Below are 11,657 nucleotides of genomic sequence, written 5' to 3'. Positions count from 1 at the left end.
CCAAAGTACCCAATCTTGTCTGCATTCTGGAGGGCCTGCAAGTTCCAGGGTCAAAGAAACAAGAAACTCTAATAGTGACAGGTGGGCAGAGCATGCACACTGGCCTCCAAGAAAGCCCAGCAGACAACATCCTGGGTCCAGTCAGAGCAGCATGGGAAGACCACCTGGGCTGAGCTCCAGCACTGCCAGTGACCAATCCCGGCCCTTTGGCCTCTCTGAGCCTGTCTCCTTATCCATGGAATAAGTGACACCCACCGACAAGCTGGATCTAAGGATAAAAGAGCATAAAAAGTCTGTTACAGTTCTCAGAACCCAGCAAACACTCGTAAAGCTGCTGCCTTTACAACCTCCATCTCCATTAACTATTTTTCCTTCTCAATCCAGATGGCCACACAACACGGACCACTGGCTGCACGTCCCACTTGAACTTACCAATTTGCCCTCCTAACACTGACTCCCACACCAGACACACCGTGGCTTCTGGAAAACCCTCAGAAAAGGTAACAGAAGAGGAGCAGGCAGCCACTCCCCCAAACCTGAGGCCCTACTAACCCTAAATCTACACACCCGACCCAGCCATAATCAGAGGCCCCACCTCCTCGGCTCTGTAGACCAGCTCATCTTTAGGCTGGCTCTTCTTAAAGGAAACACTCATTCCCCTAGTTTTCTTCCCTACTCTCTCCTGCCTCTTCCTCCCCACCCCATCCTTCCCTCACGCCCCATCTGCGGGCCTTGTAACGCCTACTCAGAGTGGGTGCTGACCCAGAGATGTGGTCCAGGCCCTGTGTCAGCATGGGATCCCCACCTTCTCCAGGCCTAGGATGACAGAGCACAGGATGAGCTGGAAGGTCAGAGCCAGGGTGGACCCCTTCTGCCCGAGGAGGCGGCTAAGGAGCTTAGGTGTGCACCTGAGGAACAGACGATGTGTGCCTGCACTGTGATGCTACTTGGGTGTTTATTACATGTGCACACACGTGCGGGTATGTACAAGCATTCAGGAAGGAGCCTCAGGAGACAGCATCAGCGGCTCCCTCTGAGGAAGGCTGCTGGGATGGAAGATTCCTCTGCCTAGGCCCCTCTGACTTGACCATTTACATGTATTTTGGGGGCACGTCTTCCCTGGGGGTATGCAATATAGTTTCCAAGGTGCCAGGGAGGGAGGCACATCTGTCAGCTAGGTGGGTTCTCAGATGTGACCTCAGACAGTAAACCCACAGGAACTGAGCAGGAAACTCTCTGGGCTGGAGCAAAGCTTGGCCAGAAGGGGCTGAGAAGCTGGACAGACACGGGCAGGTTTCAGTTCGGTGGCCCAGACCACAGTTCTTCACAGGCTGCCCTCTGCTGGCCACATAAGACACTGCAGGCAGCAACCAGAACCTGGGGCCCGGAAGCCCTGTTCCCCTTACTCCCAAGGTTTCAGGGGACTGTCCCCTCCTGCACGCTGAAGGAACAAAGAAACAGCTGGAACCTTTATTCTTCTAAGGGGCAAAATGCCAGACTGGCCTTGCTTCGGCACTGTGGGCCACCGCTGTGCCTGCCCCAGGGAACATAGTCTGCTGCTGCTCCGCCCAGGACGGTCTCATTAGACAGTGACAGGTCCAGGCCACCTAGGGCCTGGGGCAGATGAGTTCAGGACTTCATCGCAGGTCTGGGCTTCTGCCCTCGATGCTTGAAGCTGCGCAGTGGGTTCTGGGTTTTCCCTTTCTGTGACAGGGCAAAGCTGTGGGTTAGTTGGGGGTCTGACCGACTGTCTGCCGTAGCTGAGACAGATGCCAAGAGAAGCAGTGCTGCCAGCTCCCAGGGGCCCTCTGCAGCTGTGTCAAAGCCTGACAAGGGCAGAGCCACCACCATCCCCTTCTCTAGCATCTCCCCCCTCCCCCTCAGCCTGGGCCTCGCCACTCCTCGCTCTACTGTTCTTCCTGGCACCCTGCTCCCCCTTCACTGCTCTCCAGTAGAGACTATGGAAGAAAAAGCCACTAGGGACAGAAAAGCAGCTTTTCTTTTGTTCCTGACACCTGACCAGGGGTAGAGGTGGGGACAGGAGTGTTCCCAGCCCACCTAATTCCGATTCAGCTGCTGGGACTTTTGGAGCAGTTCTTGAGGCCTCCCCAGCAAGGGTGAAGGGCCCCTCCCTCCTGCCCCCAGCAGCAAGGCCCTGCTGTGCCTGACAGCCCAGCAGCCACAGGGAATGGGGAGCAGAAAGGTACTGCAGCCACCCTGCCAAAACCCACAGTGCAGTCCGTGTACCTTGACCTTCCGGTAGGAGGAGGGGGGCTTCTTCCGCTTCTTGTGAGGGTGGACGACTCCACGGAGAGTGGGAGGGACTGAGAACGATTGCAGCTGCTCAGCAGAGCCTAGCACCCTCAGCGTCCCCTCCCCGACAGCCCCAGGGGCAGCCAGCCAGTGCACCCCACCAAGGGCTTCTCTGTCCCCCCACTACTCAGGGGGCTCACCGCCTCTCAGCGAGCACAGCCCCCAAGCCCCCTCCTCAGAGGGTCATGGAAGACGCTTCACAAGCCTATAGTCAACCAGTACCCACCCCCACATGCGTGGGCTGGAGGAGGGGACACGGCCACCACCTAAATGACACCTCCCTAGTGTTTAAATGTGTTGCAGTAGGCACAGAACAGAAAAAGGAAAATAAAGGCATTATTTCTTTTAAAAAAATGCCATTAAAATCGAAACCAATCCTCTGTGGCCCGTTGCTGCACACTCCACGTGCCCAAATCGGTGGCCTCCTGGCCCTCCCTCCCTCTAAGTCCTCTCTCCTGCCCCAGTCCCCCTTCACCAACTTCACAGGCCAGTCTTGCCTAAGGTCCCTCACTGCACCCTCCTGTGCTGTCTCACCTGTGATGGGCACCCAGACCCACTCTTCAACCCCCATCACTGGGCCTTTTGAGGGGGGCCTCGGCCTCCCCAAGCCTCCCAGGCACACCCTCTTGCAAATGAGAGAAAATGACAGAGTTCCTCAGGGCAAAGCTCCCTCCTCTCCTCCTCTGTCTCAGTCTCGGCCTGTCTCACCCCTGCCCTCTGGCCCTCCCTTCTGGAGACATCCCTCCTCCCATGGCAGACTGTGACCCTAGCCTTTCGGCCAATCTCCCTTTCCTTAGCATCTTCGTTCTCTCTCTCCTCTTCTGGGTCCTTCCCTTCAAATTGGCTTGGGCCTTCTCAGCCCTGTTTGGCCCACCTTTGGGACTCCCTCTGCCCTGCCTGCCCCCTGTGGTGGCAGCACCACCATTTGTGTGGCTTTCAGCGCCACACGAGCCAGCCCTATGGCAGTGCTGAAGGGGCATCCCCTCCTCAGCTGCTCTTCTCCTTTAATCACTTTAATACGCATTTTTATCATAAAAGTAATACATGCTTATTACCATAACATCACACATGAGATCTGAAAAAAGAAAATCCATCCCCAAAGTTAGACTCACATTATAATGACGTACATGGCGAGACTCAGGTTCCTGGACCCTGGCAATCCGGCTTTGGCCTCGTCAAGCCACAGAAACCTCTAGAGGTTTGCCATACCTCCTAATAGGCAAACCCAGCACCATTCCTCATCCCGGGCATGACCTGTCCTCCTGTGTTCAGCCCCTGGAGGCACTCTCCCTATGCTCCGGCAGCTCCCTCCTGCTTCAGCCCTCTTCCCCTTGACCATCTCCTGTTCCTACCTTCTTCACTGCAGCCCACAGACCTACCTCCCTGCTGGCTGTTCCTATCTAGAGCTGCCACAGCTGCCGCCACCTCCACCTCAATCGTCTCAGTCCCCGTCTCCTCCCATGGCAGTGGCTCCTCACTCCACCCCTGGCCACCCTCTCTCCGCCCTTGCCTATGCCTTCAGCAGCTGGCCATTTGTTTACTTTCACCAACAAGCTCTGCAGCCAGCCTACCTGGGCGTCCCTCCCGGCTCTCCCTTCCTGGGGCATGGGGCCCTCTGCAGTACCAGCTTCCCCACTGCCATTGTGGAGACAGCAGTACCTACATCTGGGACAGCTGAGGACAGTCTGAATGGGTGGACACAGATATAGTGGCAGCCCCAGTGCCCGAGCATAAACACAGGGCTTGGCACACGCCCCAGGCCCTCCCAGGCTGTCTGCTCACCCCTCTCCCCACCTCTCGACCTGCCAAGGGCTGCACTCACCCAAGTAGTCAGGGACGTTGCCCAGGTGTGGCTTCACCACTGCAGGGTGCAGGGGCAGGTCATGCCGTAGCAGCTGCAGGTCCCGGGGGTTGTCTTCAAAGTATGTCTGACACGGAAGAGAAGGACCGCTATGGGGTCAGTGTCATTCTTTATAAATTTTATCAATCTAGTTTCAGCACATAATACAATCACATTTCAAGATACAAAAAGCACCGAAGAGTATACCATGAAAAGTTTCCCTATCCCCTTTGTTCCCCGGTCACTCAGTCCCCCTTCCAAATGCAACCAGTTTTGTTTCCTTCTGAACATATATACACACACGTACACGAGTACATGCATTACGCATATACACGATCTTTGTTATAACAAAAACAGCAGCATAACATACCCTTGGTTTTCGGTACCTTGTTTTTTCACTTAGCACCTTAGATGTTATTCCTTACCACACAGCAGCATTCTCATTCCCTTCCACATTTAGGAATACTTAACTACATGAATTAATTTTTTTTTTTTTTTAACTACATGGATGTCCCATAACTTATTTAACAAGCCCCTAAACTCTTGGGCTCTCAGGCTGCAGACACCATGGAACAATGATAACACCATGACAGATGCTGGACAAGACGTGGCTTTGCTGTCTAGAGTACGTCCAGTGAATAAATTCTTAGGAGTTTCCAGATCAAAGGCTACGTGAATTTGTCATTTTGGTGGACAGACTGTCCCAGCAGTTCGGCTGGCTCCTCCTACTGTCCTTAGCAGCTTCCTCTCCACCGTGCTAGAGGTCATAGCAGACTGCTGGCTGTCCCCTGCTCCCAGCTTGAGACTAGCAGGCTGGTTTCCAAAAGCAAACCTTCTAGTCCCACCCCACCCCTCACCTTGAGCTTCTCGGAGCGCAGCAGCTCCTCTTTCACCTCCTTCAGCCTCGCCTCCCGGATGGCTTGTTTGGTCACCGAGCGCATGGCATCCTAGGAATAGACATGGTGGTCAGCACAGTGTGACTGCCCAATATCCTTCATCCCTGGGTATTCTGCAACAAATGGCAATATCCCTGGGCTCTAAGGGAATGGCCTCCTCATTGCCCACCACCACTGCCACTTGCCATCATGTTCTGCTCACCCTGCAGCGGTAGCGGAAGCCTTCAATCTCCTCCATCCGGAACTGGTAGGGAAGCAAGACAGGGACCCCATTCTCTGTGGACAAGGCAGCAGAGGTCCCCCAGGGCCGAAGGCTCAGGACAGGGTCTCTCTCCCAAGAGGCCATTGGCATGAGCCCTGCTGTACCCCAGGTCCTGCTATGGGCCCACAGGCAGCCTGCAACACTCTACGAGGGTGACCTGTGCACCCTGACCTCTCTCTGTGCTGCTGTTCTCCAGTGCCCAGAACACTACAGGTAGCCCCAAACATGAAGGCAGTGCTCACAGATGTCAGGAGCTGCTCAGACACCATGTACCGCGGTGCATCGGGTCACCTCCCGGTCACAGCAAACCAACGATGCAGGCGCTGTTACTGCCCTTGCTTTTCAGGTCCAGAAATGAAGGCAGACAAATCCTTCCCAATGTCTCCCCCTACTAGCCTCAGCAAATGCTGTCCCCTGGGCCCTACCCTCCATGCAGTGCCCAGAGGCTCCATGTCCTCTAGGTAAACAGTGCCCTGCCCTGGCATTTACCCTCCCCTGGTGGGAGGGAAGGGACCTGGCCTCAGAACTCACACCAGGTGTGAGGCCCTCACAGCCCACATCAGTCGGCACCAACAACCAGCATTCCTAACAGATCTCTGGAATCCCCTGCCCAAAAGCACCTAGGCAGCAAAACTATCCCCCTTCTCCATGGCCCTGACTGCCAGCGGACTGCCCCCTCCCCTGGAAGGGGCACTCCACGAAGGCAGGAAGGCACTGCTCCTGGGTCAGCTCCGGTTTGGGCGCCCAGTGCTGTGTGCTGTGTAGCTCTGCCCCTCTGCTCGCCTCTGCTTTCCAGCCCTCTCCCAGGGCCACCTCCTTAGACACCTGCCAGCCTCTTCTGGACCGCCCACGATTTTGAACCCCATTTTCTGCCTTTCTGCACCGTGAGGCAGACGTGTCAATGGAACTTTGAACAAGTTACCTAACCACTCTGAAGCTCGGTTTTCTCATCTATAAAACGGGTACAGTGCCTGCTGCACAGGGCAGGGTGAGGAGCCCACATGGCCATGTGTGTCACACACTGACGACAGGGCCTGGCACACAGATAGTACTCAGATTGTGCCAGTGGCTGCTCTGTGTCACCACGATTGTCACCCAGTTCTCAGTACTACCCTCACTACCACCCAGTGCAGTCCATGATATGCCGGTGTTTTTACACCTTGGTGGCAGAGGCCTGGCCCTAGCCCTAGCCCATGCCCAGGGGAGCAGGGCCCTTACCTCCGCTGAGCAGCTCCTCAATCTTGCCCAGGTGGGCCTGCTCGGCGGGCAGCACGAAGGTCAAGACCACACCTGGGTTGTCGGCACGCGCTGTTCTGTGAAGGAAGATGAGTTGCCTGCATCTCCTACACCAGGCTCTGGTCCACCCAAGCCCACGTCCTCCAGCACGCCTGACCCACGCCTGCACCCTACCTGCCAGCTCGGTGGATGTAGGCCTCAGGGGTGGGTGGGAGATCGAAGTTGAGCACAGCAGACACGTGGTGGAAATCTATTCCCCGGGCTACACCAGCCTCAGGATCAGAAGCCCTGTGGAGACATGGCATCAGCCTGCCCCCTTCTCCTCTGTGCAAGTGAGGTCAGCAAAATCATCTCTTTCAACAGACTCGCACGTGGAGCCACAACACCCTAACATACGTAAGGTCCTTAAAACGAAAACTGCTCCTGGAGGTGGGGGAGGGGGAGGCAGACTGGCCCTCTCCAGCTTGACCAAAACTTTACAGACTCCAAGCCTGGGGCAATGCGGTAGAACTATAAACCCTAGCCCTGGGCCAGTGGACCCTTGGGGCAGACAGACAGGGAACTTCCCTTTTCCTAGCCTATTAGTGGTTGTCTCAGTGAAGACCTGCCCAAGTCACAATCCCAACCCAATACAGCCCAGGAATGTCCTCCCTTGTAGCACACCGCAAGCCAACAACCAGGCACAGGCAGTCCTGAACTTCATGCTGCCCAGAGCATGCGCGGTACGCGCCCTCACCCCCTTCATTCTACCAGCCAGCCTCCCACCCGGCCTAGAACATCTGGCTCCCTGCTCCACGCACTCTGGCTTCATGTCCTTCCCAAGAGCTGACACACAGGCCTCGCAGGGGTGGACTGAAGAATAAGAGATATGGCATCACCTGTCTCCTTTGGCTCCTCTGCCCCGATGTTTGCCCTTGACGGGGGCCCCAAGGACTTCAGCATCAGTTGCTATGACACAGTCATAGAAACCCTGGTTGAACTGCGAGATGATGTGGCACCTGCGGCCGAGAGCAGAGGGTTAAGTCCCACAAGATACCCGAGGCAAAAGGAAGCCCCCACATTTCCCTCACGGCACCATCAGAACCACCACCCTTTACTACTTTTCCTCTTCTTCATCTCTTCCCAATTTAACGTTTGTGCCTCAACACCCTACGTTGGTACGCCACGGCTGTGAGAAGTCAGTCAGTACACATCAAGTTCAGTGCCAGGCCCCATCAAGAGCTTAAGAAACAAGACAGCAGCTGGATCTCCCTTTACAAGCCTTCTTGTCTCTGACTTGTGTCAACTAAGACGGTGGAAGCAGCAAACCTGGAGCGCAGTGGGAGTTCCCCATTGAGCACACAGGCAGGGATGCTGAACTGCTCCAGGAACAGGCGCAGACGGTAACTCCTCTCCAGAGTGTTGACAAACAGCAAGGACTTGCCCCGTATCAATGACAGCTTGAGCAGGGCATACAGCAGCAGGAACTTGTCTTCCTCAGTCTCACAGACCACTTGAAACTGTTGAAGTTGATCCGGCCCTGGCAGCTGGGATTCCTGTAACTTGAGGGTAACCTAGGGAAAGGGCAGGCCTGCGGTCAGGAAGGAAAGAGAAGACAGAGATGCCACTGCATGCCACTGGCTCTCCAACCAAAGCATAAATACTTTAGGGCAGGGCAGAGATGCCTTTAAGATTGTGGGTACCCTAAGTTCCCTGCCCTCTCTGAAATCTACAAAGCCAAAATACCCTAACTATCATGGTATGTCGCTGTTAGTTGCAACATACCACGACAGTTTGGTATGGATTCTGACTCATGGCAACCCATGCGTACAGAGTAAAACTGCTCCAAAAGGGTTTCCAGGCTTTGACCTCTTGGGAGCCGACTGCCAGGCCTGTCTTCCAAGGCACCTCTGGGTGAGTCTGAATTGCCAACCTTCTGACTAGGAGTCAAGAGCTTAACCATTTGTGCCACCCAGGGGCTTCATGCTGTGGTATAAAAAGTATATAAAACCATACATAAATTATTTGAGGCATAAAAAAACAGAAAACTTATTGCCATCGAGTTAATTCCAACTCATACCGCCTCTATAGGACAGAGTAAAACTACCCCATAAGGCTTCCAAGGAGCAGCTGGTGGATTCAAACTACCAACCTTTTAATTAGCAGTTGGATTCTTAACACTGCACCACCAGAGCTCCAAAACAAAGAGAAGCACATCAATAAATGCCTATTACTGAGAGGAAGCAACCCTTCTGAAGAGTAAAATTCACATAAGGCCAGAACTTTGGCCTTAGATTTTTGGCTTTGTTGCCCTAAGCAGCCTTCTGCCCCTTGATGATCCCTGCTCAGACTTTTTGGAAAAGCATAGCCTGAACTGGGAGAGAGATACCCCCAGGGGACATTCAGGAAGTAGCATGCAGTGGTATCAGAAGACTTTCGGAGTTGGGGTACTACTGGCTTTTAGTACCTCAGAACCAGGTAAGCTACACCAAGTGACAACTGTCCTACCCAAACACCAATAGGGCTTGAGAGGGGAACATTAAGCATCACCATGTCTGCAGCTCCAAAAACCCCCATGGTGTCCCTTACCGGGTTATGCAGCACCAGTTCCTTGAGCGCTTGTACATCCTCATTGAAAGTTGCCGACATAAGAAAAGCCTGGTAAATCCGGGGCAAGTGACTGAAACAGAGCAGAATCCAGTCAGACTCCAGCCCCAGGGCCTTCAACTGTGGTGGCACTCATAAACTTCCAGTCAGCTGCCCAAATCTCTATTCACAAATTCTTCTACTGAGAGACCTCTCCTTACCAGAGAAGACTCTTGAGTTCTTCCTCAAAGCCAAAGGAAAAAAGAAGATCGGCCTCATCCATCACCAGCAGCTCCAGGGAGTCATGGAGTTTCAAGTTGTCTTGCTGCAGGTGGCTTAATATGCGGGATGGGGTTCCCACCACTACATCTGGCTTCTCTGTCAGCACAGCTCTAACAATAGGCAAGACTTCATTATCAGGAAAGAGCAGTGCTAAGGGATGCAGCTGCTGAGCCCTCACCCAGGGTCAGCCCTCTTTCTTGTGCACACACACCCAATCCCACCTCTCTGTATAGCTTCATTTCCCGATACCCCGCTGCTTTCACCCACCTCTGGGAGGCTGAGTGTTCGGCAGCTGAGACATCAGCCACCCGGATGTCCCGAGCACAGTAGGTCGCCAGCTGCTGAATCATGGACTGTGCCTGCTTTGCCAGCTCCTTGGTAGGCACAAGGACAAGGACTCTCACAGCCTGTTCTACTACAGGGCCTGTCTGTAAGAAGATAAAGACTTTCACCAGCTGGTTCATGTCACTGTGACCACCTGATGCTTCTCTCTACTTCTTACAAGCAACCTGAGCCACCCACTTCCATACAACTCAGCTCTGTTCTGACAGATCCCTCACAGAGAATGTAGCGTGAAGGGGTCTTTCCCCAGGCACTGACCCTTAAAAATGGTAACTTACTCCGTGGCTCTAAAGTTACTTAAAATGTACCAGTTATACAGCTAGAACCTCACAACAATTCTAAGTAGAAAGGGGAGACATGTTCCCTTTTTACAGAATAAAGAAAACAAACATAGAAAAAGAGGAATTTTCTCAAGACTACACAAAGTACGGCAGTGGCAGGGCCTGGACTAGAACCCAGGTAACCTGAGTCCCAGAGCGTTTTAAACAACAGCACAGCTCTCTCCAGGTTCTCCCAGGCCAGCCTTCAAGCGTAAGGTAGCAAGAAAGACGGCTATGGCAGAGTGAGAGGAAAGGGGCGACACGGCTTTCCAAGAAAGCCACAACGGGTAAAGACTCCTCCATCTCCCTTACCAGCTCCTTATGGCCTGTCTCCTTCCCTCCCTCAGTCCTTCCCGTTACCCACCGCCTTCCTGTGGAGCAGCAGCTGCAGCATCGGAAGAGCATAAGCAGCCGTCTTTCCCGAACCCGTGCGAGCTCGAGCCAGGAGGTCCTTCCCCTCCAGGGCCAGCGGGATGGCCTTTTCCTGGATCAGTGTAGGTCGCGACCAGCCCAGATCCGTGACAGCCTAGGAGAGACGAGGAGACAAGCAGCTCAGGCGGTGCGGAGGGCGGTGGCGGGCTCCACGGACATCCCTCCCTGCCAAAGCAAAGTCTCTGCTTCCGTGGAGCCGGTACCTGGAGGAGTCGGGGATCGAGGCCCATGTGTTCAAATCCCAACACTTCGTTCGCCATGCTGCTCAGTAGTACCAATGCGCACGCGCGGCAGGAAGAACCGGAAGAGCGCGTGGACGAGTCAGGGCAACCACCAATCACCTTCAGAGGAGGAGTCACTCCCTGGGCCCCAGCGGTTTCCGCGGCGACCGGGGCCTAGGGTCTCCGGAAGATCGTGGCGACTGTTTCCGCCCCAGGGCCGGAGGGGGCGGGGGCTCGACCCAGAACTTTGGCCACAAAGGTCCTGGAGGCGTCACCTCCTCCGTTTCTTGACACTGCTTCCTTCCGTCACCCTGACCTTCGTTATCTCCCAAGACCAGCGAGCGACTTCTTTGGCACCTTACCTGACCTAGGAGAAGAAACTCTCAGTTCATAACGGGAAAGTTTCGCAGGGTCTACTTCGCTTGCTTGTTATTGTCATGCGCCGTCAAATCCTTCCGACCTGTAGCGACCCTGGGCACAACACATTGAAACTGCCCGGTCCGGTGCCATCCTCACAGGGTTGCTATATTTGAGCCCGCTGTTGCAGCCATTGTGTCAATCCATTTCATTGAGGACCTTTCTCTTCTTCGCTCTATTAAGCATGATGTCCTTCTCCAGGGACTGGTGTCTCCTGATAACGTGTACAAAGTATGTCAGATGAAGTTTTTCCATCTTCGCTTCTAAGGAGCATTCTGGCTGTACTTTTTCCAACACGGATTTGGTCGCTTGGTTAGGTTTTGGGGTGGAGGTGAGGATTGACCTCCACAGGAGTGTGAATATGTGAAAACGGGAGTATTACGCCACCACGCTGTGTGCCTTCACCCACCACATGGGTCAAGCAACCCCCCAAGTTTGTTCATACAATTGCATACTTAACGTTTTCATGAAGGTCGTAAAGAAACACTGCCCAGTCCTGAGCCATGGCCACAATTGGTTGTGGATTGGACT

General features: G+C 54.3%; 1 protein-coding gene across 1 annotated transcript; it reads right to left on the bottom strand.

Moving 5' to 3' along the window:
* Positions 1 to 1,455: 1,455 nt before the first annotated feature.
* DDX56 (DEAD-box helicase 56) lies at positions 1,456 to 10,793 on the bottom strand. The gene is made up of 14 exons (XM_049893735.1): positions 10,692 to 10,793; positions 10,421 to 10,582; positions 9,662 to 9,822; positions 9,334 to 9,504; positions 9,116 to 9,206; positions 7,856 to 8,100; positions 7,426 to 7,545; positions 6,722 to 6,835; positions 6,530 to 6,624; positions 5,252 to 5,325; positions 5,011 to 5,100; positions 4,136 to 4,241; positions 2,248 to 2,324; positions 1,456 to 1,704 (listed from the first exon to the last, which is right to left on the bottom strand). Exons 1-14 carry the CDS (start codon positions 10,746 to 10,748, stop codon positions 1,630 to 1,632), a joined length of 1,638 nt encoding a protein of 545 aa, XP_049749692.1. The 5' UTR covers positions 10,749 to 10,793; the 3' UTR covers positions 1,456 to 1,629.
* Between the last annotated feature and the right edge of the window lie 864 nt (positions 10,794 to 11,657).

This window comes from Elephas maximus, chromosome 8, assembly GCF_024166365.1.
Source record: "Elephas maximus indicus isolate mEleMax1 chromosome 8, mEleMax1 primary haplotype, whole genome shotgun sequence".
Lineage (NCBI taxonomy): Eukaryota > Metazoa > Chordata > Mammalia > Proboscidea > Elephantidae > Elephas > Elephas maximus.
This window is presented reverse-complemented; position numbering and strand designations above follow the sequence as displayed.